Source organism: Aedes aegypti, chromosome 2, assembly GCF_002204515.2.
Source record: "Aedes aegypti strain LVP_AGWG chromosome 2, AaegL5.0 Primary Assembly, whole genome shotgun sequence".
NCBI classification, from domain to species: Eukaryota; Metazoa; Arthropoda; class Insecta; order Diptera; family Culicidae; genus Aedes; species Aedes aegypti.
The window spans coordinates 226,471,786-226,498,069 of record NC_035108.1 but is presented as its reverse complement, the minus strand read 5'-3'; the positions used below and the strand labels follow the sequence as shown (position 1 = coordinate 226,498,069).

The 26,284-nt window shown below is 39.8% G+C and overlaps 1 protein-coding gene across 1 annotated transcript in view; it reads right to left on the bottom strand.

The window, feature by feature from the left end:
• Positions 1-25,585, bottom strand: part of LOC5574641 (zinc finger Ran-binding domain-containing protein 2) — a 36,332-nt gene extending 10,747 nt beyond the window's left edge. Inside the window, exons 1-3 of the mRNA XM_001661506.2 lie at positions 25,389-25,585; positions 24,986-25,284; positions 5,429-5,798 (exon numbers count right to left, since the gene is read on the bottom strand). Of these exons, the coding sequence (XP_001661556.2) occupies positions 5,429-5,798; positions 24,986-25,284; positions 25,389-25,468 (749 nt within the window). The 5' untranslated portion in view covers positions 25,469-25,585. The remainder of the gene's footprint in view (positions 1-5,428; positions 5,799-24,985; positions 25,285-25,388) is intronic.
• Positions 25,586-26,284: the final 699 nt, after the last annotated feature.

Here is a 26,284-nt window from a genome sequence, read left to right as displayed (position 1 = left end):
CTTTATCAAGGTTGCGTTTGGAGGTACTTCGGCAGCAGTGCGGTCTACAGCAGCAGCGTTGAGGAGGAGTGTCGAGTGTATGCAACGCAGCATGCCATCGACAATCGAAGCAACCCTTGAAATTTGAATTTTCAATTTGAATTCTTAGTTTGAATTATACTACCAACTAATAAAGACGTATTTTAATTGTAGTCAAGTTTATCTTTTCAAGTCCAGTCCGATTGACTTCCACGTTCCGCCAATAAACTGGAGGAGGCATTGGCTGCGAAATTGAACTTCGTTGATTTTGGAATGTTTCCCTGCACCTTAGGCGAAGGTGCTGGTTGCCGGTGCTCGTTGCCGACAGAATTTAGCACTCCTACACGCTGGAGAGGAACTCTACCAGTTCGTCGTACTCCACATCATCGTTCATACTGGTTTTCTTCTCCCAGGCTCGCAAAGTGGATTGGTCCAACTTGTACACAAGAATGTTTACCAACGGTGTGTCTCAGTGTTCCACAGGTTCGTCGAGTTTCGGTAGTGACCGTACATGGCGCTGTCAATTTCCATGGGCGCGATACAGAACAATTTCCACGACAATTTGTTCGCTCACTACTCCTGCTTTTCCAAGCTTCGTCGTGTTACTGCGTTCTGAATGCGTTATTTCCAAACCTTGGAAGATCGTGCCATGTTACGCCGTACGGATCCGGACAAGTATAGCCAACTTACCTTCCGCAATCAGTCAATTACTCCACCCAACACCAGAGAATTGCAATGCCCCGAGATAGAGCTGTGTCGTCAGGAGCAATGGCATTCGTTCGCAGAAGAGCTTTCAGATTTGGCAAACAGAGGATTTGCCACAAAATCGATCAAGACGGCATTATTCGTATCGATTGCCAGCTACGGAACAACGTTTTCTCCGACTTCGTGAAACACCCCATCGTGCTTTCTGTCAAACACCCGCTTTCGACTCAGCTGGCTAGTTTATTTCCTTTAAAGCTACTGCACACAGGCCCTCAACTCCTGCTATCCACACTGTGCCAGAAATATTGGATTTTCACTCAAAATCCGTTTTTCACCATTGCCACATTTGCTTTCGTAGCAAGCCTACACTAGTCCAGCAAAGCACAGCAGATCTACCGGCATCCCGAGTCTCACCAACTCGCCCGTTTTCCATTTGCGGCGTCGACTATTGTGGACCGTTCTCCATCAAGTCATCCGTTCGTAATCATGCCTTCGCTACGTAGGCTGTATACATCGAGTTTGTGAGCGACCCTACCACGGCGTCCTTTTTGACAGCACTTCGCCGGTTCGTCGCCCGCAGAGGAAGAATCGTCAAGCTGCTTTCGGACAATGCCATATCCTTCAAAGGTGCGTCGCACGCACTCAACCGTGTCTACCAAATGCTGAAGGTGGATAACAGTGATCGAGACAAGATCTTCAGTTGGTGCCCCGCTAACGAGATTCGGTGGAAATTCATCCCACTACGAGCACCACTTTTCGGAGGTGTGTCGGAAACTGCTGTCAAGTCGGCGAATACAACGTTCATCCCGAAGAATTAGATACAATTATTTGAATTCATTTTTTTGCTATTGTTTTATACCCCTAAAAAACACTAATACCACTCAGCAGTATTATAAGAGACTGTGAGAGGAGAGCGCAAACATTCTCACATTCGCCATTGTTTACCGTATGTGGACTATAGGTAGCAAACCATCAATCGTGTATATACATAGTGAATCAGTATTAAGGCTAAGTAGCTCGACATTCGTTTTGGCAGCCATGTTGATTTTGCAGCTCGTAATTTCAAAATGATAAAACTCAGTCAACATAAGTAATATTGATTCAGAAAAGTATCACTACTTGCGCTTACATGCATAAAGTATGCTGATACTTTTTTAGCTATGTCAGTGCAAAACCAAGTGATTTTCTTTAACTCGCAATCGTGTCATGAATTAGCCACAATCATCGATGCTCAGTACAAATTTCAATGACGGCTTACTTCGCCTTAAACAATAAGTCAAACGAGTATAACGTGCGGTCGACCTGCGTCGCTTTAATCTTTATTCTACGATCAAGGGATAAAATCACTAGTCCCCCGTTACCAAGGGACTTTGCCGTTTTCGATGTTGTGCGATAGTGATATAGATCGCATGTGACTTTTGCTAAGTGTCCGGTTACTACATATCTGTTTTCTGTGCCGTTTGTCTCGGTCCGGCCATAGTGAAAAGGTGGACGAGCTCAAGTGACCTACCGTTGAAGAAGGTGTGGTAGTTTTCTGGGACACAAAAGAGGTTTGTGGCAGCAAAGAAGGCCCTTCGCTCGAATCGATTTTTTTACCATGTTTGCAATCGAATGTTTGTTTTTCAATTCAATACGAACCTCACAAACATAGCGGAATTTGGGGCAAGTGTGCCACCTTAAGCAAATTGTTCTCTAACTTTGCCTAAAGCTTATAAAATCAACCAATTTAGCCTCATTATGTTAATTTTACATCTTTTCATAACCACTGTTCGTTTTAAAAAGAAAATAATTGCAAAAAGTATTAGTTTTGGAGCTTCTCAAATATCATCCAAAATAACGTATTTTTCGACACTATGGGGCAAGTGTGCCACCCATATGGGGCAAGACGGCCACTGAATGAACATCGCATGTAATTCTACTTGTAATGAAATTTTCTTTGTTTGCTATCAATATTACTTACAAAGCAGACGGTAATCGATAATTTAAAACAAAAATTAAGTTTACCGTAATAAGGGGATGCTTTATAACAAGGTTCAAAACATGCGTAACTCCCTATTACTCAATTCGAATAACTAAAATAGTGATTTTTGTCTCCATTCAATACAATATATGTATTATTCTTATATTACGGCGAATATGTATAATATTAAACTAGATCAGCACTAAATAACGGTAAAATATTGATGTAGATATGTAAAACGGTACTTAATAAGCCGAAAAACATATTAAATCTCGAAGACTTATTCAAACAGACTCAAGTCAGAAAAGTGTACCAACTTGCTTTATCAATCCTACGTGTTTCGTAGACTAAATTCTACACGTTCCGCTTTAAACCAACTTGATTTTTCACTTTTAGAACGTTTAATTTCCGGATTTACAAAACGACGAAAGTAAGATTCTCCACTTTCGCAACCTAACCGCTACTTTCGCCGCTCCGTTGTATGGGAGACAAAGTGACTTAACCACGAATCAAAACAAAACACTACTTGAGTCGATTTTACACTGGTACAAAAACGTCGTAAGTAACTGATTGAAACGGCTTATCATTTTGTCATACATTTTTTGTGGGAAATGATGGGAACTACCTAGTGTTTTAATGCGAGCTGATTGCATGCAAAATTTAAGCGATATACACGGTAAAAAAAATGTTAAAAAGGGGATTCATTTTAAAACAGTTTTAGAAGAAAGGTTGTGATTCTTCTTATTTAACTTTCTCAAAACCGTATGATAGTTACTTACGGCGATTTGAAAAAGTAATCGAGAAATATTGAATATTTTGAGAAAAATTCACTTTAAGGGGCAAAAATGTCAGTTATTCCCCTACTATGCTTCAGAAACTGCTACTGGTGCCTCATTTTGGTTTATTATTATGATTTTGTTGATGATGTTTACATTTTTATAAATTTCACTCCAACAATTTTAGTTTACCAAATAGGTGGCACACTTGCCCCAATAAGTATACATTTCAACCAAACTTGATTTCGTATGTAAAACTAAATACTTTTTTCGTTAAAATGCCACAATAACTTACACATTTGAATAGTTTCACGATGTACAAAGAAAATTTGTGCGCTATGCCCTTCGGCATCTGCCGTGGAGAGACCCCACAAGTCTGCCACCATATGAACATCGGTGTCAACTGTTGGGTATTGACACTCTTGAGAGCAGAAGGTTTACAGCTCAATCAGTGTTTGTAGCTAAAGTTTTGGTAGGCGAAATTGATTCACCTGAAATTCTTGCCAATCTGTCAGTTTATGCACCAGAACGGCCACTCCGTACAAGAAGTTTCCTACATCTCCCTGCTCGGACAGTTAATTACGGATTACATGACCCTATTCGATACATGGCAGCACGCTTCAACGAGCACTATCACCTCTTAAATTTCGGCTTGACAACTTCTACATTTCGACAACGGATTGAACGAGTGTTACGCGAGGAAGAACGGGAAGATATTTGATATTTGTTTGACGTATTTTTAAAGTGTTAGAATTAAGTTATTCGTTGTATATGTCTTCAATATGCGTTTTAAATAGTTGATTGTTTTTTTTTACTTTAATTGTTCATTAAGACACATAGTCAGATGAATTAGCAAATATACAAATATACAAATATACAAATATGTACAGTACGTTAGAAAAATCCGCTAATAATTTACCTTTCACCATGCTATTTAGAAACAACGAAATCTTATAAAAATCCACTCAAATTTGGTTGTCTTTGCACAAGTCGGGGTAAATACGTGAAAAATAGAGCAATTTTTATCATATTTCGTTCATTGTATTGTGAACTATAAGGGGGGAACGCCATTTGGCATAAAGTCATTTGGCATAACATAATTTGGCATAACGGTCGTTTGGCATAATAGTCATTTGGCATATTGGACATTTGGCATAATCATTGAAAACTGAAATGCTATGTTTTTGGCGTTACCATTGCTAACATTCTCATATATGATTTTCCCTTCTTTTGGTCATAGGCTATTCTTTCTCATTACGTTGTTAAACTAGTGGTTTGCACTATTAAAATTTTACAATTTCTTTTCTTTTATGCCAAACGTCCATTAAGCCAAATGACCATTATGCGAAATAAGTGTAGAACTAGCCCTCGTGCGTTAAAATACACTCAAATAAAGATTTAAAAAAAAAAAAAAAAAAAAAAAACATTATGCGAAATGACCATTATGCCAAACGACTTTATGCCAAATGGCTTTATGCCAAATGACTTCATGCCAAACGGGGTAGCCCCAACTATAAGGGAACATATTGTTAAGCTCAAAGAGAAAATATATATTGTAGTTTTTATAAAAAACAGGGGTGGCACACTTGCCCCTATGGCACGCTTGCCCCAAAGTCCGCTAGACGCAGCCCTCCCCTTTCTTCAAATTGTAAAACATTGTTATCAAGACATATAGATCATTAGACCGAAGTTTGTTAGGCCGAATGGGTTATTAGGCCGCAGTTCGATTCGCGGAACAGGTTATCAGGCCGATACTTTCAAAACTTAGCAGAAATCAGACATTTTTTCTTCTTTTTTAACTCATATTCTTCTTTCTTTGTTTTTAACTCATTCGGCCTAACGTACTTTGGCCTAATGACCCAACACCCTTCTAAACAACATAATCAACTTTGAATATATTCGAAGTTTAATATTAACTCCCTAGAACACTACTGATAAAACGTTTTTTAGGAGTTGTAAATATACCTACCGTGGGCTTCTTGATCTTGATCGAGAGTATGAACTAGATTCAGAACTTGAGCTTGAAGAATAATCTTCCTTCCTATCTTTGTGTTCGGCTGGTTTCTCACTTTTGCTTACATCTTCTGTATCAGAGCCCCATAGATCATATTTCGAGAGATCTCCATTGTCATCATCCTCATCGTCTTCATCATCTTCATCGTCATCTTCGGCATGTCGTGTTTTTTTGCTTCTAGGTGGACTATCTCTAGTCGATCGCGCTCGCGAAGAGGAGCTGGATTTTCTCTTTTTTCTACGACCGAATTCATCATATTCGTCATCTGAATCAGAGCGGTCTTTGTACTCCACAACACCGCGATCATTATAGCCTCCGCCGTATCCTGCAAAGAGATGGAAACTTTTTTATTTCTGTTCAACTGTAGGACTATTTACTATAAGGATCCCAATGCCTGAATGATCGGAGGAGTTACTACAATAATTGTTTAAAACCTGGATCCAAACTCAAAAGTTTGGATCCTAACTTTTATTGTTTATCGTAATAATCGACTTGATGGGGCATGTGGGGGAGTGCAATCATCATTCATAAGCGTATAAAACATCGACTGTTTTCGTCATTTGAAACTGTAGTTTTTTTTAAATTTAGGTGTTTCGTTTGAAACACAGCTTGGTAGATATACTTTCATAGCTGCATATATGCCATTTCAATGCAGTTAATTTGCTCCAAACTGACTTGCAAAAATTGACTCGCAATAAGCCAATTTTTTGTCATTGGTGACTTTAATGCCAAACATCGGTCATGGAATAATTCGCAAAGTATTTGCAACGGCAGAATTTCATTTGATGAGTGCTCTTCAGGATATTACTCAATTCCTCTTCTAGAAACCCTTCTGGATTTGGTCTTAACTGACTCTAGTCACCTTTGTAGCCAACTGGTCACTCATGCTGATTTTGATTCAGATCATGTCCCTGTTACATTTAAAATATCCCATGAAGCGATTCTCAATGCTATCAGCTCCATTTTCAATTATTTTCGAGCCGACTGGAATATATATGAACCACGTATCGACAGTCATTATGATGTTAACATTTCTTAACAAACAAAACTTGATATTGACAATGCTCTTAACAAATTCCATTGTTGAAGCCAGGGGCATTGCAATACCAAAATTTGAATCCGTGATTATAGGCGACGATCGTAAACTCTTGATCCGTCTTAAAAACGTGAGGAGAAGGCAATTTCAACGCAGTCGCGATCCAGATATGATAATTACTGCCATATAATCTGCAGAAACAAAAAAAAAAATTTCTAATTAAGAAACAAAAAAAATGAAAATAAAATAAATTTTTCAATTGTACCCTGGCTCTAAGCCCTTTCGGAAATTATCTAAAAGTTTAAAAAACCTCAGAAGCCAATACCGGCAATGAAAGAGGAAAACAAATTATTACAATGCTATGCAGTTTAAAAGCGCGCACAATTTTAATTTAGGACTTACAGGTCCAATTCAAATATTTTTTTCAGTTCTATTCATATTTTCGAGTAAAACTTTACATATTTTGTTCTGGTGATTTATCTAGATATCACATTTTCTATTTTTAAACAACGAAAACCCTCGTGGGAGAGAAAGGGTTAAGAACAAGCTTTTGATCTTGAAATTTTCAGGTCAGCCATGTTGTATGCTGTACCAATATGGACTAGATGTTGTAATACCAGGAAGAAAGCTCTGCAGAGGATTCAAAATACAATTTTGAAAATGATTATAAAGCTTCCTCCTTGGTATAATACTAATGAGTCACATAGAATATCCAATTTTGAAACATTGGAATAAATCTATATAAATAAAAATATAATGGTGTTTGTATGTCACGAAATGGCTTGAGAACGGGCTAACGGATTTTGAAAATTCTTCAATAGTTATGTTCCTGAAGTGTTCCGACGTGTTTGTGTATATAAAAAGCAAAGGATATTTAACGGGAAAGTTGAAAAAACAGGAGTGAACGGAACTTCCATTTTGCACGGGGCGTTCCATGGCGTTTTTCAACAGCCTACTTGATGGCAAGACGAAGTTTGCCAGGACCACTAGTGTCAAATAAAATAAATAATAATTTTAAACAAAAATCGTTGCAATCTTCTATTACCACGATTAATGCGTTTTATATAAGGTTAAGTTAATTGAAAGCGTTTTTTTTTCTCTTATAAGCAGGTGAAATCTACTAAAATGTTAATAAAAGCTTAATTTTGTTATACCAAATTAGGATGATAGTTTTGTCTATCACAGAACACCTAGATATAAGAAATGAATGTAATGTTTGGAATGATACTAATAAAAAATGAAAAAAAAAAACTACAATAATTGTGGTATTATTTGCAACTGCAAAAGTAATTACCTAATGCATTAAATGCTGGAAAAATCAAGAAAAAACCGGATCGAAGTATACTGTTAAATAAATCACCGAATTTGAACTGTAAACAACAAAAAAAAAAAAGATTTTTCCAGTGAATCAATTGTCACTCAACCCGCAGCAACAAAGACATTGTCATCTTCTATTCTTATTGCCACAAGTTTATTCCGCAACAACAGTTTATCACCACTTGAACAGAATATGACAATGATCGACCACCACGTGCGCAGCGATTTTCTGGTTTTTCGCATTGCAATTTTGTTTTTCACTTGAATTACTATCGCAATAGTTGTTGACAAATTTATACCCGAATTATTTTTCCGATTTTTTGTGTTTTATTTCGTTAATATAGCTTAGTAATCTCTTAAAGTAACTGCTATTCGTCACTAGTTATTGTGTTTTTCAACGGATTTGTATTCTGTGCACAGTTGATATTTATTCTCCCAGTTATTGTTCAACGATGCAGTAACAAACGCAATTCAATATTGTTTTCGAAAGTTTTTCAAATTAACCTTAATTTTCTGCTGATTGTTTATACTGTAAGCTACTTTGGGACATAAACATACCGTCTTTGGGGGTAAGAATGGGTCAAAAAGGGATATGTACGATTTATTTATTGATCCAATAAACTTCAAATTTGGTGTGAATGTACTTTGATGGTACATTAACAAATGTTCAAAAAAATTAAAGAAAAATATTTATTCACTGCGGCACTACAAGTGAATGAAAAATGACCCAATCTCACCCCATAGAGGGGGTGACATTGGGTCACTGTTATTGAAATAACTTGTTTTTGAAAATATGATTGCAAAACCATTCACAGCTGAAAAATATTAATGAAATACGGTGCAAACAAGCCAAATAGACATCTAAGATGTTTCACAAGTGTGATAAACCCAAGAACGATTATAGCAAAAAATGAAGATCTATAATAAATAAATATGTAAATTCAGCATTTATCGTCAAGTTTACGTTTTTTCTCCTAAAATTGTCTTCAAAGTCTTAATTCATCGACATAAAGCTTATTCAGTTTCCCCAAAGGTGTACTGAAACAGTGATTATTTTAAACCTTTGCAAATAGTTAAATTTCGGTACGACATTCCACGATCAATACATTTCAGGCAGTTATTGACCTCATAATCTTGGTATTTCAGCGATCCAACTCATTTGTACTTCCGTGAGATGTTTCTATAAACATGATGAAAACACTGATAAATAATTAAATTAAAAAAATCCATTTGATAAAATTTTACGATGTTGCTGCGCACGAAACACAGTTGCTGGTTTGAGAAGTTGTCAAATTGCGTTGCATTGTTATTCAATGCACGGAATACTCAAGTAGATTTGTTTGATGTTACAGAGATTCTGTATATAGAAAGAATAAACACATGTTAATGAAAAAAGAGAACACCCGACACCGTAAAATGTCAAAAAAGTGGACTTGCAATTTCACTTAGAGTAAGGTGGGGCAAAAGTTCGACCTTAGTGGTATAATCAAAGTTTCCAGGAAAACAATAGCAGTTAAAACAAAACAAATACCATACAGTGAACCTTCAACATATTGGCTATAATTTTGCTGAACAAACTTGTGTCAAAATATTTATTCATTTTTAGTTATAACAGTTTCAAAATTGATTGTCTTATTCGAACTTTTGCCCCATCGGTGGGGCAAGAGTTCGAATCTAGTGTGGGGCAAAAGTTCGCTGGCTAAAACACAAAATATCGATCCTTTTATGACAGGCATACTTTACACCAGCCGTAAACGTAAGTTTGTTGAAAAATACACACTAAATTTTCATCAAAAAATTGATCAAAACCGGGTTGATTGTAATATACTCAAAAATAGCAGTTTTTAGCAAAACTAAGTGGAAATGTAAAATTTTGGTGACAGTTTTCACACGATCAGACAAATTTAACTAAATTTAAGATAATATGTGGATTTTAGGCAATTTGCAAATATTTCCGTGATTTTATACATGGGTCGAACTTTTGCCCCGCTGATTCGAACTTTTGCCCCACTATGGGCCAAAAATTGTTTTGAAGCATTTATGCAAAAACTAATACACCTCAAAGCAACCTTATGATAGGCCTAGAAACGCCCGTACATAAAATATTGAAAAAGATTTTATCTTCAATTGGTTCCATGCTACGAAAGTTTGACCAAAAATTACAATATTTACGTCAAAAAACAACAAATAGCCATAACTTTTCCAAATCTCAATCGATTTTTATGATATTTGGAGTGAAAGTCTCTTACTTGAAGAGCATTCGAACCACCATGACATTTATATGTTTTGTTTCGAACTGAGCTAGAAATCATAAAAAGAAACTCTTGCCCCACTCGAACTTTTGCCCCACTTTACTCTACTATCGTTCTTACTTGACCCAATTCACCCCCATTTTTGATGTTTTAGACACCATGCCGAAAAAAATGAAATTTTTGTGGAAAAATCAAATAGATTACGGAAAATACGTGTGAAGTGTAATGAAAAGACTATCAACATTCTATTAATATAACGATAGATGTTAAAGTACATGCGTGATACTTTGCACAGGAGATATTTAATGTTGTAATTTTTATCTAGTTTCAACATACAAGTTATTGATATAGTAAACAAAAACTATTATTTCTAAAACAAATATATTGTGATGAATTACGTGTAATAATATGTTCCCTAACATATGAATCATTAATTTTGGTAATATCAGCATTATTAGCTGAAATATTTCATAAATCATATTTTTCCGTTTTGACCCAATCTCACCCCCTAGACCCATTGTCACCCCCATCCTACCGTCGATGAATCGACTCAGCTTTTAATAAACAAATGAACACATAAATTGTCTTAAATAAGCAGAATATGGTGCACTGATGGTACCAATGATGAAGATTATGTACCCTCAAAAGACACTATCTTCTCTGGTAGTTCATGATATTTAATGAAATTAACTAAAACCAAAATTTTCATAAAAATCAACGGTTGTCAATCAATGAACACAATTCTTTACTGATTATTACTGATATTTTGAACAATAGTCCTAATGCGTTTACTTATATTCTCACTACAGTTGTAAAATTTCATGTAATCCAGATTTTGTGATAATCTTACTCAGGATCCAGTAAGATTAGGCCCAGAATTCCATCAAAATCTAATCCTTTGAATACCGTCACTTTGTTTATAAAAAACACCTCACAAATCTGACCTATACTTATTAAGATTTACGTATGAATGCTTCTCTGAATTATGTAATAATTATGTCCCAGAATATTTCCTTAGATTCCCTATATTCTGTTGATGATTGCTAAATACCTATTCTTCACAAGTTACTTAAAAGGAATTAAAAACAATTTCAAAACTCATGAATCAGTAAATTTAGTGGCAAATTAACACGTTCTAGGTAATTCTAGCTTGACCCTTTCCTTCCCATGGTAGCACAGGTGATCCACCACTTTGCGTATGTCGTATATAAACTGTACAAGTTAGATCATATCCATTTTTACATATGTTTCATGAAATAATGTACAAAGTTTCATAAAAAATAATCACTTGGATTTTTAGTTAAAGCATAATAACCGAAATAAAGTCAGCATTTTTTCTAATTTAAATACAGTGGATTTTCAAACTGCTATATTTAGAAATATAAACATGATTTTCACCAAACAAAAATAAAAACAAGCTAAATTGAATAACTTTTCCAAGATTCAGTTGAGTTTTTAGAATATTCTTTACACAAAACTATTGATTTTGCGGAAAATTAGGTGGATCACTGGTGATCCATTGGGAATAAAACGACATTTTCGTCAATTCTGTTCTAACCTCTTTTTTCGAAAACAAAACTATCATCATGTCTTGGAAAGTGATTTTAAGTTGGACAGAAAATTGTAAGACGCTGTGGGCGATCAACAAACCAAAATACTCAGCAGTAGCTATAAGCACGGTATGACGAAGTAGAACATTGGCCCGTTGAATATTGTAAATTTTGCACCCTATCGGACGCGACGATTTGTAATCGTCGCCAGTGAAACCGTCGCCAAAATCGTCGCCAGCCAAGCAACCGCTGTGAATTTGACGTTTCACCAGTCTTACCAACAAAATGGCAAATCACCTTCTTTGATTTATTTTCTGGCATTTGACGTTTCACCAGTCTTGCCAACACGAAGGCAAAGCTATCGGAAGGAAATGGCCATAGAACGAAACTTCAGGCGATTAGTGGCGAAAAACTCACGAAACTCGGATTTTAAAAGACCCGTGCGAAGAAATCGTGCTCGCTTATTACGCATTGACTTTTTATTTAAAAATACAGAAGGAAAAACAAAGGTTGGCAATATTTCCTCTTCCGCTGTTTGACAAATGACAGCTAGTCTTGCTTCCGTTTCTGAAACGTCACCAGAACGTCAGCGCCCTTCAGAAATTCCGCCTACACTCCTCCTCGCTGACGAACTGCATTTCCGGCATCAGTTAAGTCCGACAAGTCCTAGAGCCTTCGTGAAATATTTGATCTTATTCGGCCCCAAAGGCTTCGTAAAGATGTCGGCGATCATCTCACTGGTCGAACAGTAGCGTAGCTGTATTACTCCCTTGGCGCATAAATCCTTGGCATAATGATACTTGGTGTCTATATGTTTGCTTCGTTTATTCAGACGATCTAAGGCCACGAAGTCTATGCAACTACGATTGTCTTCGTTGATTGTAGTCGGCCGCCGTTGCTGCTCGCCCAGCTCACCCAGCAAACGACGTAGCCATATCACCTCTTGTGCTGCATCCGATAGAGCCAAGTATTCAGCTTCCATTGTTGATGTTCTGGCATCACTGCTGTATATTGTTGATTGTGTTTTTTATACTGATATTTTTTATTGATTTTTACTGTTTTTTTCGTGTTAAATCTCCGTTCGCGTTTGTGATCTGTAAGTGTTACATCCTGGAGAACGTTAGGATCTTGGAGTACCCCGATTATTGCAATCCTGAGAGATTCCGGAACCTGGTTTTCATCGTAGTTCTTCGGTTCACTACATTGCTTTTCAACGACCGTCAGCACCAGCTACAAACCCCTATAGACCACTTCGTTTGATACTATCACCAACTGAAAGTGTACAAAGCAGAATGGATAAAAAACATTGCGGGGAATGCAGCCTGGAAATCAATGAGCTCGAGCCGATACGATGTGGCTTCTGTGATACATACTTCCACATAAGCCAGCAATGTTGCGGTTTCAACAATCGCGCAAACAGAGACCTGTTTTCGAATGGGAAGGCAATGTTTATCTGTCCCAAATGCCGGGATATATTGAACGGACGTAGTGTTTGCTCGTTTCTCAAAGAGTCACTTGGCCCTCAATCATCGTCACCTATGGATCTAAATTTGCTTTCAAATCAAGTGCAGAAGCTCTCTAGTCTGGTTGAATCTTTGAGTAAGCAAGTCGAGAACATCGTTAACGAGCGCCAGGCAGCTATAGCGGTTAGTACACCCAGCTGGCCAAAAACCGGTGTTAAACGACGTCGCGGGAATAATGGCCAGACAGTACAGGCCACCGTCGAGCGCGGAACGAGCACAATTGACTTGTCGGACTTGTCGGTTCCATTCATCGTGCCCCCTCCGCAACCCCCGAAATTCTGGCTCTACCTATCGGGATTCCAACCGTTGATTAAGGTAGAAGATGTGCAGAAAATTGTTGCTCGCTGCTTGAATGTTTTCGACCCCTTCGATGTTGTTCGTCTGGTTGCCAAGGATGCAGATATCGCAAAGCTGACTTTCGTCTCATTCAAAATCGGATTGAATCCTGACCACCGTGAACTGGCTCTAAGCGCTTCAACCTGGCCGGACGGACTTCTGTTCAGGGAATTCGATGATCAATCTAATAAGCGCCGTCCTGGAAGGGTTCCTGTTGAGTCCCCTTTCGACAGCGTTATGAATGCGAATCAACCATAGGACGTTATTTTGAGGACGGTGGGGACCAACCGGTCCCCACCAGAGGCGAGTATCTTATTTTAACTTCTGACGATCCCGCACCTAATTTCTACCCGTTGCAGTTTACTGACGGTGACGGGGTAGCTTTTAATAATCCGCCACTTGACGAACGCAACCACGTTGATCGAGGCCCACATGCAATAGCCGACGGTGGGAGAGATATCCACACAACGCGTCATTTGGAGGACGGCGGAGGTGCGAGCACCTCCGTCAGAGGCGAGTACTTGTCTATCAATAGTTTCGGTAATGGGTCATCGTCTGTGCAACCGTTTCAGCCCTCGCAGCACATTCGTCAAATGCACGTGTATTTCCAAAACGTCAGAGGTTTGCGCACAAAGATCGACGAGCTGTTTGTAGCAGTTAATGGATGCGACTACGACGTCATTGTTCTTGTGGAGACCAATCTCGATGCAACTGTGACGTCTGCCCAACTGTTTGGTGAAAACTATGCTGTCTACAGGAATGATCGCAATACAAATAGCAGCCACAAGAAGTCCGGAGGAGGTGTCCTTATCGCTATTCATCGCAAACTTCACTCTTCTTCAGTTCAGTGTGTCGTGGATGATCTTGAGCTCGTACTGGCCCGTATCCGAACAGCAGAATCGTCTCTGTTCATCTGCGCTGGATACATTCCTCCAGAAATGCGTTCAAACATTGTGTTTGTAAAATACTTCTCCGATGCTATCAGGGACAGCCTTGACTGCGCATGCGATGATGATTCAATTATTGTTTGTGGCGATTTTAATCAAGCTAACCTGGTGTGGGAACAAAGTGAGCCGTTCTATGTTACTGTTGAACCCAGCAGTGTTGGACCGGCGAGTGCAGGTTTACTTGACAACATGGCAATGTTAAACTTGCAGCAGTATTGCCGAGTATCAAATCCCTGGAATCATACCCTGGATTTAGTTTTCGCCAACGACGACTCATGCGTTGTAACTGAAGCCGCTGTCGCTCTGGTCAAAATTGATCGCCCGCATCCTCCATTAGAAATTGCGCTTTTTTCTACTGATAGCGAGCCCTTATTCAATCACGAAGATGTTCCTCAATTGGACTTCAAGCGCATCGACTTTACATTGCTACACGGCTTTTTAGCGCGTCTAGACTGGACCGAAATTCTCACCTGCTCTGATGTGAACGATGCTGTAAGAATTTTTTCCGATATTGTGATGAATTGGCTTTCGTCAAACGTTCCAAAGATGCGTACACCTGCAAAGCCACCATGGGGGAATGCTCGACTCCGTTTGCTAAAGCGCGCGAAAAACTCATGTCAACGCCACTACCGCAAGCAGCGGACGCCACTTCATAAGCGGCGTTTTCAAGATGCAAGTGATGCATACAAATCGCTCAACGAACATCTTTACGCGCAGTATGTTGATAGAATGCAAGACGGCCTCCGTCGATATCCAAAACGTTTTTGGAATTTCGTTAACTCTAAGCGCAAGCAAACCGATGGTGTCCCTGCCTCGGTATCTTTTGTCGACGAAGTAGCATCGACTGCACCGGAAAAATGCGAACTCTACGCTAAGCATTTTTCAAGTGTTTTTAATGCTGATTGTGCAACTGTTAATGATGCGATGCGTGCTAGCTCCACAGTGCCAGAAAACGTATGCGACATTGGTTTGCCACTCGTTACTGATCAAGTCCTACGAAAAGCTGCGAAGAAAATGAAATCGTCTATCACTCCTGGGCCCGATGGGATTCCTGTTATCGTCTTCAAGAAATGCATCGACGTCCTAACCGTTCCGTTGTGTTACATCTTCAACCTCTCGCTACAGCAAAAGCAATTTCCTGCTAAGTGGAAAAAATCCTTCATGTTCCCAGTCTACAAAACCGGTGACAAAAGCGATGTTCGGAACTACCGAGGAATAACTTCATTATGCGCTGGCTCCAAACTGTTTGAGACAGTCATCAATGATTACCTTTTTGCCAAAACAAAAGCGTTCATCTCCAGCGACCAGCATGGTTTTTACCCTGGCAGGTCAGTAACAACAAATCTTCTTCGTTTTACCTCAAGTTGCATCAACCAGCTAGAGGATGGGAAACAAGTAGATGCCGTTTACACCGATTTGAAGGCCGCCTTTGACAAAATCGATCATCGTATCCTATTGCACAAATTAGCTAGGATGGGTGCGTCGACCGCTATGGTAGAGTGGTTGGAATCGTACCTCTGCGACAGGAAGCTCTGTGTCAAGATTGGATCGTATACTTCCGCTTGGTTTAAAAACTTATCTGGCGTACCGCAAGGGAGTAATCTTGGACCGCTTCTCTTCGCACTCTACTTCAACGATGTTGCGGCTCTACTGGGTGTCGGGTGTAAGTTGATATATGCCGATGACCTGAAAATATATGTCGTCGTTGAAAGCCTAGCAGACTGCGAACGGCTGCAGTCGTTACTGAACACTTTCGTCCGTTGGTGTGAACTAAATCGCATGACGCTCAGCATCAATAAGTGTTCCGTGATCACCTTCCACCGCTCCGCAGTACCACTTCGTATGGACTACACAATTGGCGATACAACAATTCAGCGTGTTAGCCACATAAGAGATTTGGGTGTATTACTCGACTCTAGACTCACCTTCAACGATCATCGTTCGGAAATCATTGATCGAGCAAATCGACAGCTGGGGTTTGTTATGCGGACGACCAAAAATTTTACTAATGTCCATTGTTTGAAAGCACTCTACACCTCGCTTGTTCGTTCAATTTTGGAATCCTCTTCCATTGTATGGTGTCCGTATCAGGCGAACTGGATTGACAGGATTGAACGTATTCAAAAACGGTTCGTGCGCTATGCTCTACGGTTGCTTCCGTGGAGGGACCGTTCAAATCTTCCACCATACGCTGACCGGTGTTGCTTGCTTGGGTTGGAAACCCTTGAACAACGTCGAATCACCCAACAAGCTGTTACAGCCGCCAAGGTATTGAACGGAGAGATAGACTGTCCGAATCTCCTAGCAAAGCTAGCTCTGAACGCTCCAAACAGGATTCAACGCAGGAGTCTGGAAAGGATGCTTGCTCCACAGTTCCACCGTTCGCTTTTCGGGTACAACGAACCATTGTCTTCCGTAATGAGAGCATTCAACGATGTAGCGTACCTATTTGATTTTGGAATGTCGTCAACAGTGTTCAGACGAAAAATTTTAGATTCGATGAGAGCTAGATTTGTTTAAATTAGTACAGTAACATTCATTGAGACTTATGTCAGATGAATTAGGAAAATAAATAAATAAATAAATGTTGTAACGCATCCTTGTTTCCTGCTGGCCCACACTACAGGAGCTCCACCGAAGAAAAACACAAAACCGCTCGTTGATTTTCTGTCGGACCGATCACCGGCCCAATCAGCATCACTGTAGCCGGCAAGGACCATATCACCGGTTTGTTGAACGCCTAGCTTCAGCTCATAGTCCTCTGTGCCGATCAAGTACCGAACTACTCGCTTGAGCTCTGTCCAGTCACGCTGCGTTGGAGCACTGGTCCTCCGACTCAAAATTGAAATAGCGGCTGCGATATCCGGTCGCGTATTGGAAGCAATGAACAGCAACGCGCCAACCGAACTGTGGAACTGCTTGTTATCTGGTAGCACGTCACTTTCAATCTGCTTGAAATATCCAACATCCAACAGTATGCTTGACTTCTTTGCTCCATCCAAGCCGAAACGAGCTGCTATCTCACGAATAAACGCTTTTTGGCTCAAGCAGTAGAAGCCATCCGCCGCTCTTCTGACTCTCATCCCAAGGAATGGGTTACATGCATGCCCTGATTCGCTACTCGCCACACCGTAACGCACATGCGCTAGTGTCTATGCACGAAAAATCGCTAAAAGGTAACGCGAAAAATATTTGTATGGCGAAATGCATCTAACGATTTATTTCTCAAAATTGGGAACTTTTTTCGAAAAAATATTTGGTACCGGTTGTACGTAATGATAATGACTATCACGCCTACCAAATATTTTTTCGATTAATGCCTTCATTTACGAGATATTTGAAGTTAGATGCCTTTCCCCATACAAAATGAAACGAGAAAACTTCTGCTGATCAACTGTGGGCAAGAGCAAAGCAGGTAATCCATTGGCTGACGCTGCCGAGTATTGAGATGTCGAGCTCACGCTGTAACTCCTTTTCGACAATCGTAATCTGCTCTGCTTCTTTGCAAACGAGGATCATATCATCAACATAGATTAGCAAGTAAATCCATTCACCACTTGCCAATCGTTTCATGAAGAGACATGGGTCAGACAACGATTGATGGAAACCCAGCTTCGACAGCACAGCTTTCACTGTAGTATTCCACACTCTCGCGCTTTGTTTCAAGCCATAAAGACTCTTATGGAGCTTGCAAACATACTCCTCCTTTCCCGGTTCTTCGAATCCAATAGGCTGTCGTACATAAACGTCTTCCTCCAGCTTTCCGTTTAAGTAGGCACTTTTAACGTCAACGTGTCTTACCTCGAGTTTCCGTTGTCCGGCGATGGCCAACAGTACCCTAAGCGTCGACTGCATCGCGACAGGAGCGAAAACGTCGCTGAAATCCACTTCATATTGCTGGGAAAAGCCTTGGGCTACAAATCGTGCTTTGTAGCGCACCGTTTGGCCTGACGTGTCGAGCGATACGCCTTCGCCTTGCAGTCATAGCCAACAAAAACTAGTTTTTTAGCTTTACTGTCGAGCTTACTGCGCTTTACGTCCGGCACGTGGACGTAAGCCTCACAGCCGAAAACCTTAAGGTTACCAAGATCCGGTTTACGTCCTGTCCACAATTCATAAGGGGTTTTACTTACGGATCGTGACGGGAGACGATTTTAAATGAAGGCTGCCTGCTATTGCTTCGCCCCAGAAGCACTTCTCCAATCCAGCGTCGAGTAGCATGCAAACCGACATTTCTTTCAAATATCGATTGCGCCGCTCCGCCACTCCGTTCTGCTGAGGAGAATACCCGGCGGTCAGCTGCGACTGGATTCCCTCTGAACGGTAGAACTGCTCCAGTTCCTTATTCACGAATTCGCCGCCACGGTCAGAACGAATGATTGCTGGTTTCCTGCCGAACTGGTTCTCAGTAAACCTAACGTAATTCTTGATGCACGCTGTTGCCTCGGATTTATCTTTCAGGAGATACAAGACGATGTACCTACTGAAATCGTCGATAATCGCCATGAAGTACTTATTGCCGCCCGGGGTGACATTCTGCATCGGTCCACACAAGTCTGTATGAACCAGCTGCAATGGCCGCGTAGTCTGTATTTCCGCTTGATGGGGAAACGGCTGACGTGCCATCTTCCCCTCTAGACAGCATTCACATACAGCCCTTGATCCGCAATCGATGACCTTTACACCAGCGACTAAATCTTCCTTTCGGATTCTGTCCAGGACGGCGGGGTCACGGTGCCCCAACCGACGATGCCAGGTGTGTTGGCAATTGACGGTATGGCACTGACCCGCAGCAAGTGCTTTGTGACCAGCCTCCTTCAGAATGTACAATCCACCGTCCATCTTTCCAAGTGCAACAATCTTGCCAGTAGAATCCACAATTTTAACGCCATTCTGGCTGAACTTGACGTCAAAACCGTTTTCGACTATCTTGCTAACCGATAGCAATCCGCCGTCCAAGTCGGGTACAAACAAAACGTTGTTGAGCTGGACATTCGTGGGCTTACCTCTTCCGTCAACGGTTCTAATCGTTCCACATCCGACGCCACTAGATTTGGCTCGATTACCATCAGCCATCACCACAGTAGTCACCGGCGATTTTTCCAGCTTACCGAAAAATTCTGCACAGCTGGTCATGTGGCAGAATGCGTCGCTATCAATCGTCCACGATGAAGCCTTCACTTTGCCAACAACTGATCGGCCCAATTCGCGAGCCGAAAAACTTACAGCATCACAAGTTGTTTCCTTGGCCTGCTTGGCTTGTTTCTTCTTCCTTGCAGCATTTTTGCTACCGGCAGATTCACCATCGTAGCGCTTTTCCTTCAGTGCCAGAAACTTCCGGCAGTCCCTCTTGTAGTGACCTGGCTTATTGCAGAAGAAGCATACCTTCTGCTTATTTGCTTCTGCCTTCAGCACCTGCTCCTCTCCCATCGGCGGTCCTTTACGCTCAGCTCGCTTGCGATACTCGTCGAGTAGCTTCGATCGAACTAGCCCCATAGTTACGTCCTGATCCGGACGTGCTTCCAGAGTCGACGCCAGAAAATGATAGGACTCTGGCATACTACGGAGAACCATTGCAATTTGCTATTTCTCGTCCAGCACTAGCCCTGCACTCTGCAGTTGTTCGAAAAGCACATCCATGTCAAGTAGGTGCTTTTCAACATCTCCTTCTTCATCTACCTTTGCATCGCACAGCCGAATGAGGAGCGACAGCTGTGACGCAGCAGTAGTTTTCTCATGGTACTGCTTCAGTGCCTCCAACATATCCTTAGCTGTACTGCAATCTTTTTTGAGGGGATATTGGCTCTGTTCAATGCTCAACGCAATAGTTGCCAGGGCCTTCTTGTCCGCCTTGTGCCATGCGTCCGGGATTGGGGCTGCTGGTGTAGCTTCGGACACAACATTCCAGAGTTCCTCACGAACAAGGAACATCTGCATCTGGAATTTCCACGCTGCATAGTTGTTGTTTCCCAGCTTGACGATCGAAAATCTTCCGGGATTCGCCATTCCACTGTCGGTGATTGGCTCCACCACCTCAACAAAGAGCAAACGTCGAACGAGTCCGCTACTGCGCACGCCGAACACCGGCCGAAACTCACGCCGCGACGCAATTTGAGAAAAAGTCCTATTTTCCACTCCGCACCGACCGAATTTTACCGATTCGCGCCTGGGCCCATAACCTATCGGAAGGAAATGGCCATAGAACGAAACTTCAGGCGATTAGTGGCGAAAAACTCACGAAACTCGGATTTTAAAAGACCCGTGCGAAGAAATCGTGCTCGCTTTACGCATTGATTTTTTATTCTAAAATACAGAAGGAAATACAAAGGTTGGCAATATTTCCTCTTCCGCTGTTTGACAAATGACAGCTAGTCTTGCTTCCGTTTCTGAAACGTCACCAGAACGTCAGCGCCCTTCAGAAATTCCGCCTACAAAAGCACCTCCTTTGATTGGTTTGCTGGCGACGATTTTTTCAGTCTGTTTGAAAGTTGGCGGCGCGTTTTGTTGTGAATAAAACTAACAATACCGTTCTGTGCAAATATCAATAATCATTCAGTTCATTTAAATGCATTAAGTGTGATGTTTGCTTGTGTCTCAAAAAAGACAAAAACTATTTCCCAGCTTTTTATTTTATTCCAGAATTGACGAGAGGTGTGCCGAACACACTGTTCAAATAAATTGTATGAGTAAAAACAATGAAATAGAAAAAATATTGATACTTCTTTCTTACCCTAGTTGCATTGGGAAGATAATGGATCACAGGTGATCCACCACAAAATAATATTTTTTTCATTTCTATTCATATTTTCGAGTAAAACTTTACATCTTTTGTTCTGGTGATTTATCCAGATATCACATTTTCTATTTTTAAACTACGAAAAACCTCGTGGGAAAGAAAGGGATGAGGAGTTTTGCTTTTGTGAAGTTTTGAAGTTTACAGACAAAACACGTGCCAAATGTACAAAAAAAAATTGAAACTGCGAAAAAAAAACGTGCTCCGGTTGAGATCGAAACTATTCGGAGCCGCGGAATTCCTTGAGAGACCCCGACGATCGGAGGCGAACTGAACTCGATTACCCCAAAGCACATGGTATCATCATTTCGCAGTCTAAATCTCCGCAGCTTGTAGGTTGAAGCGCTCATCTAGCGAATAGAGAGTCGTGGGTTTGATCCCCACCGGTTTTTTTTTCGCAGTTTCAATTTAAAAGACAATTTAAACCGTCTTCAGCATATAGGCTGCACAGACTGAACGATCACTAACATTAGGCAACGGACAACACGAAACACCCAGTAGCCCAGTGATGATTTTTTCGTTAGACGAAAAGTTTCCACCGACTGGAGCGGGAATCGAACCCACACTCCATGGCACAATACGCCTAGACGACTGACGCCGCTAACCGCAAGGCCACGAAACGAAAATTTCAACTTATATATAAGGTACCGTGGGGCAAGTGGGTAATGGATTTCGCATAGTTGGGATTCTTCAAATTCTAGTGACCCTAAATTAAAACAAATGAGGTCGTGTATATTTTTTAGCTTGACTCCCACCAAATATAAGCAGTATACTGAAATTGATTTTTATGTAAAACTGAAGAAAAAAGTACAGAAAATATTTTTGAAAAACGTCTCCTTACTTTTCACATACCCCTCAGGTGGGGCAAGTGAAAAGTTTATCGTTTTGACCAATAATTTCAAAAACTAACAATTCCATTCACGATTTCTATTACCTTTAACATTTGTTAAGGCGTCCCAATGAACAATAACATAAGAATCATGTAAACAAAGAAAATTTTATTCTTGTTACTTGAATTTTCTTCTGTTCAGTTATGTTTGTTGAACTGATTCGACAACATTATAACTGCAACATTTCCAATGTTAGTTCTTCCCTCCCCTTGGTTATGCGACCTTGCCGCGATGGGAGGGCATAATCCATTAGCCCATATGATGGAAACCAAAGGCGTAACCTGTAGTGGTTGTATCACATTTTGGCATTTTTTGCTTAAAGCCGCGTCATAATTAATATGGCATAGACGCAATAATATCTCGGATGTGATCCAACGGACATTCTGCGTCATTGATAGAATTGATGCCCATTTCAAATAATTAATCCATTCGAAGTGGACATTAATACTATTGGTGACGTTCAGTTTGCCTTTTGCTAACCAGAATGATCCGTAGCCACTCTTACTATTAGCTAGCTAGAAACATCGTTATCATATACGACGTAGGGAATACTTAGGAACTCTTAGGAAAATGACTAGTAGATTCACTGAGTAGAAATAAGTGGCGACAATCTTATTTTAATATGGTTTTTACAATGCCATAATAAGAAATACCTCTTTTGTAACAGCGGTATAAACAATCTAATTCCAGCTTCATTTTCGCAAAATTTACAAGTAGAAAGTAGGCGTTGTGAAGCATTGCATTTGTGACCGAAAAGTGAATCTTGTAGGAGACTGTAATAGAAGCCTAAGGTAACTTTACACTTCAATATTCACTATAAAAATGACTATGGAAAGTAAGACGCTGAGATCGATCATTAGGGTACACTTGCTAGTTTCGAAAAATTGTTGAACAGACAAGGAAAGCGACTTTTTCTTTAAGGATATATGAACGTAATGACCAATAAATACTTTTAACAACAAAAAATGAAATTAACTAGAACTCTTACTAAACAGCCTAATTTTGTTAAGACTTGACGACAATTGACATTTAAGACTCTAATCTTACGTAAAAGACAGGAGTAATCAGAATAGCACTTGTATGACAAATTGTTCAAAACCATTTCGACTAGACAGTATTAGTAATGATACTACAACACTACTATTTCAAACAAATTCTGATGGAGCTGCTGATTTTCACAATGCTTCCTTTTCTCAGAAGCAAGGGAATATGGGTACTTTTCAAAAACTACCACGTGACAATACTAATAAAAAAAGCAGTGTTCATGTGGGCGCCATTGCCTAGTCCGTCTGAGTATTGGTCCTGGTAGAGGGGAAACTTGGCAAAAGCCAGACCGAGGGTTCAGCCTTGACAAGTTAAGCTGTCAGGCAGCTCCAACTGAATACCATACAAAAAAAAAAAAAAAAAACATTTCCAATGTTAGTTCTTACATCATGGGACAGCAATTGCATTTCTGCTCTGTAGAATTTCCACCACTCATTATTTGTTTTTAAGAAATTCGGATATGGTGTCGGATAACTCTTCAAGAGAAATCAAACGGAATCCTTCAATAAAGTATTTAGAAACTTTTTTATGTGGATACACCTATACCCCATTTTTATGTTTTGAACTAGCTTTACAGACATTCGACGAGATTTCCGTGCGTTCTCTTATATTAGAACTTTTCAATCAACGTCTTCCTTTTAATCGGCTGTCTGAAGTAAACATATAAATATCGTAATATTCGGCAACCTTTTAACGCTTTGAGTATAGTGTTCCTTGAATTATCAGCACGTTCTGTTGTTCTATGATAATTGCGAACCTTTTATACTTATAGCTACCTAAAGAGAAAACACAAATTCAATCTCTAATGAGAAACTTTTCACTTGCCCCACGTGATTAGAATATTAACAATGTTTCAATTTAGTTATTTTTGGTCTATGTCAAATTAATTCTAAAACTTTTTTTATTGCAGTTTAAAACTGTCAGAGGGGAGGGACAACTTAGAAGTGATACAGAAAATTATTTTCCGCAACTTTTTTCTACTGAAATTATCAAAATAAGATTGCACGCCGCCAACTTGTTACGGAGTGATAGTTGACAGGTTAACAATATTTCGCTCTATTATGCAATAATGGCCGAAAAATCTCAGAAATCTCTTACCTATCGTAATGTTCTCAATGGCCTCAAAGGTTTACGCATGAGTTTAAAACGTTAATTCACATATTCAGTAAAATATACCAATTATTTTCACTTACCCCATTTACCCACTTGCCCCGCGGTACCTTATGACAAGTGTTTCGTTGTGTACATGTGAACTTCAAAACTTTTACAAAAGTAATTTTAGCTTTTAATTTAAAAAAAAAAACGGTACTGTGGATTACAGATATAAAAGCAAAAACCATGTGAAAAATTATCGGCAGTACAAAATATTTTTAGATTTTGTTATAAATTCTAGAGCTTGGTTGTTACGACCTGTAAAACCCGTAATTTTATAGATTTATTGATTTGTTTTTAATTTCTAACAAGTTGTTATCATTTTGTTTTGTAACTTTGCTCAGAACTTTGCACTTTACGGCATATTTTCAAATGTAGAACAATTTTGGCAGTTTTTTTTTAACTATGAAGTGCTTCTTGGTGTGAAGTTTCAGACCACAGTTAATGATGGAAGTGCTCAAGTAGTTTTTAATCCTATGTTCAAATATGAGCCTAAATTAAAAATGATTCGCTTTGGAGCAAAACACATCTGGTCACTTTACCCCATTTGGAAGCAAATACTATTTACCAAATAGATTCCAAAGGTGGTCTACATTTTACTTAGCAATGCCTAGCTTCATGTTTTCTGGTAGCAAACATTTGCCTCTTTTCGAAAGTTAGTAATTTACTTACCAGTTCGTTCCTCAACCTCGCAAAACCTCGGAGCATTGCAAAGGTTGCATGTGTGACGCCGTGCCCAGTTTACATTGGCGCATTTGCTACACTGCCAGTCTTCGGCGCTAAAGAGTCCTCGAGATTTTTCCGCGGCAACCTTCCCGATTTCAATTCCGAGCTTTTTCTTATGGGAAAAACTGTGATGAGAGGCGTCATTGCTGGAGACTCCGCCGGTGCTCTTTTCCGAGCTGACAGGAGGACGTTCAGTGCCACATCGGTTGCATTGACTGCGTCGGGCAAAGTTCATATTCTTACATCTGGAGCGATTCCGGTAAAATGTTCCGACGTTGAAAAATATATACAAAAGGCATATCAGTAGGTAGTTGCCAGTTTTTCGAAAGCCAAAACCATTGACTCTTACTCAGAATCGGGACAGATCCAATCGCCATCCTTATTCGCGCCCGGACGGCGACTTTCTTCAGCCTTATGGCTAGTACTCATTTAACGAGAAATTGCTTTTAGAAATGTAATGAAATAATGTAGAAAACTTTCCGAATAATTTTCGTAATGATACGATGTAAACACTGCTATTTTTTTATTGTCACTGTCAAGCACTGAAAAGGCCGAAAAGGCACATTACACTTATAACTATTTTTACACATTTCGCTAAACAGTACACGTATAAAAATACAAACCCACCAATGTTCTTTCTGTGATCAAAAATCATTTTGGGTAGTTTGAACTTAATCCTAATTCGGTGTACGAAGGTACGGGGGGGGGGGGGGGGGTTGGTAAAGTTTGCTCGATGCGTGAAGCGTTGAAAATTTTACCCGGCAAGGTATAGGAAGCGAAATTTCAAATGCTCATATAAAATTAACTACAATAGTTATTTAAAATCTTTTCAGTATTATTTATGTTGATATACTTTTGATGGGCTACATTATAGGGCTCTGCACTGTTTTGATTTAGTATGGGATTTTGACGTATACTGGCCTTGTTGTTTACAAATTTTATGTATGAGTGAAAGAGAGAAGAAGTTTTGTGCAGCGACCCATATAATTATAAGTTTTATGTTTTTTTCTCAATATGCTGCTGATTCTATAGTTGATAGTCTCACCCCGTACACTTAACAGAATTTAATTAAAAAGTGTTTTGAATTTTTTAGAAGCATTTGAAAATTGACTTCCTATGCTCTGCCATGTAAAACAATCGGAGCTTCACGCATAGGGTCAACTGTAGTAATTACCTTCGTAGACGCGAATGTGAGTCAAAATGAGGTTTACACTCAGAAATAAAAAAAGACATAGAATTACTAAA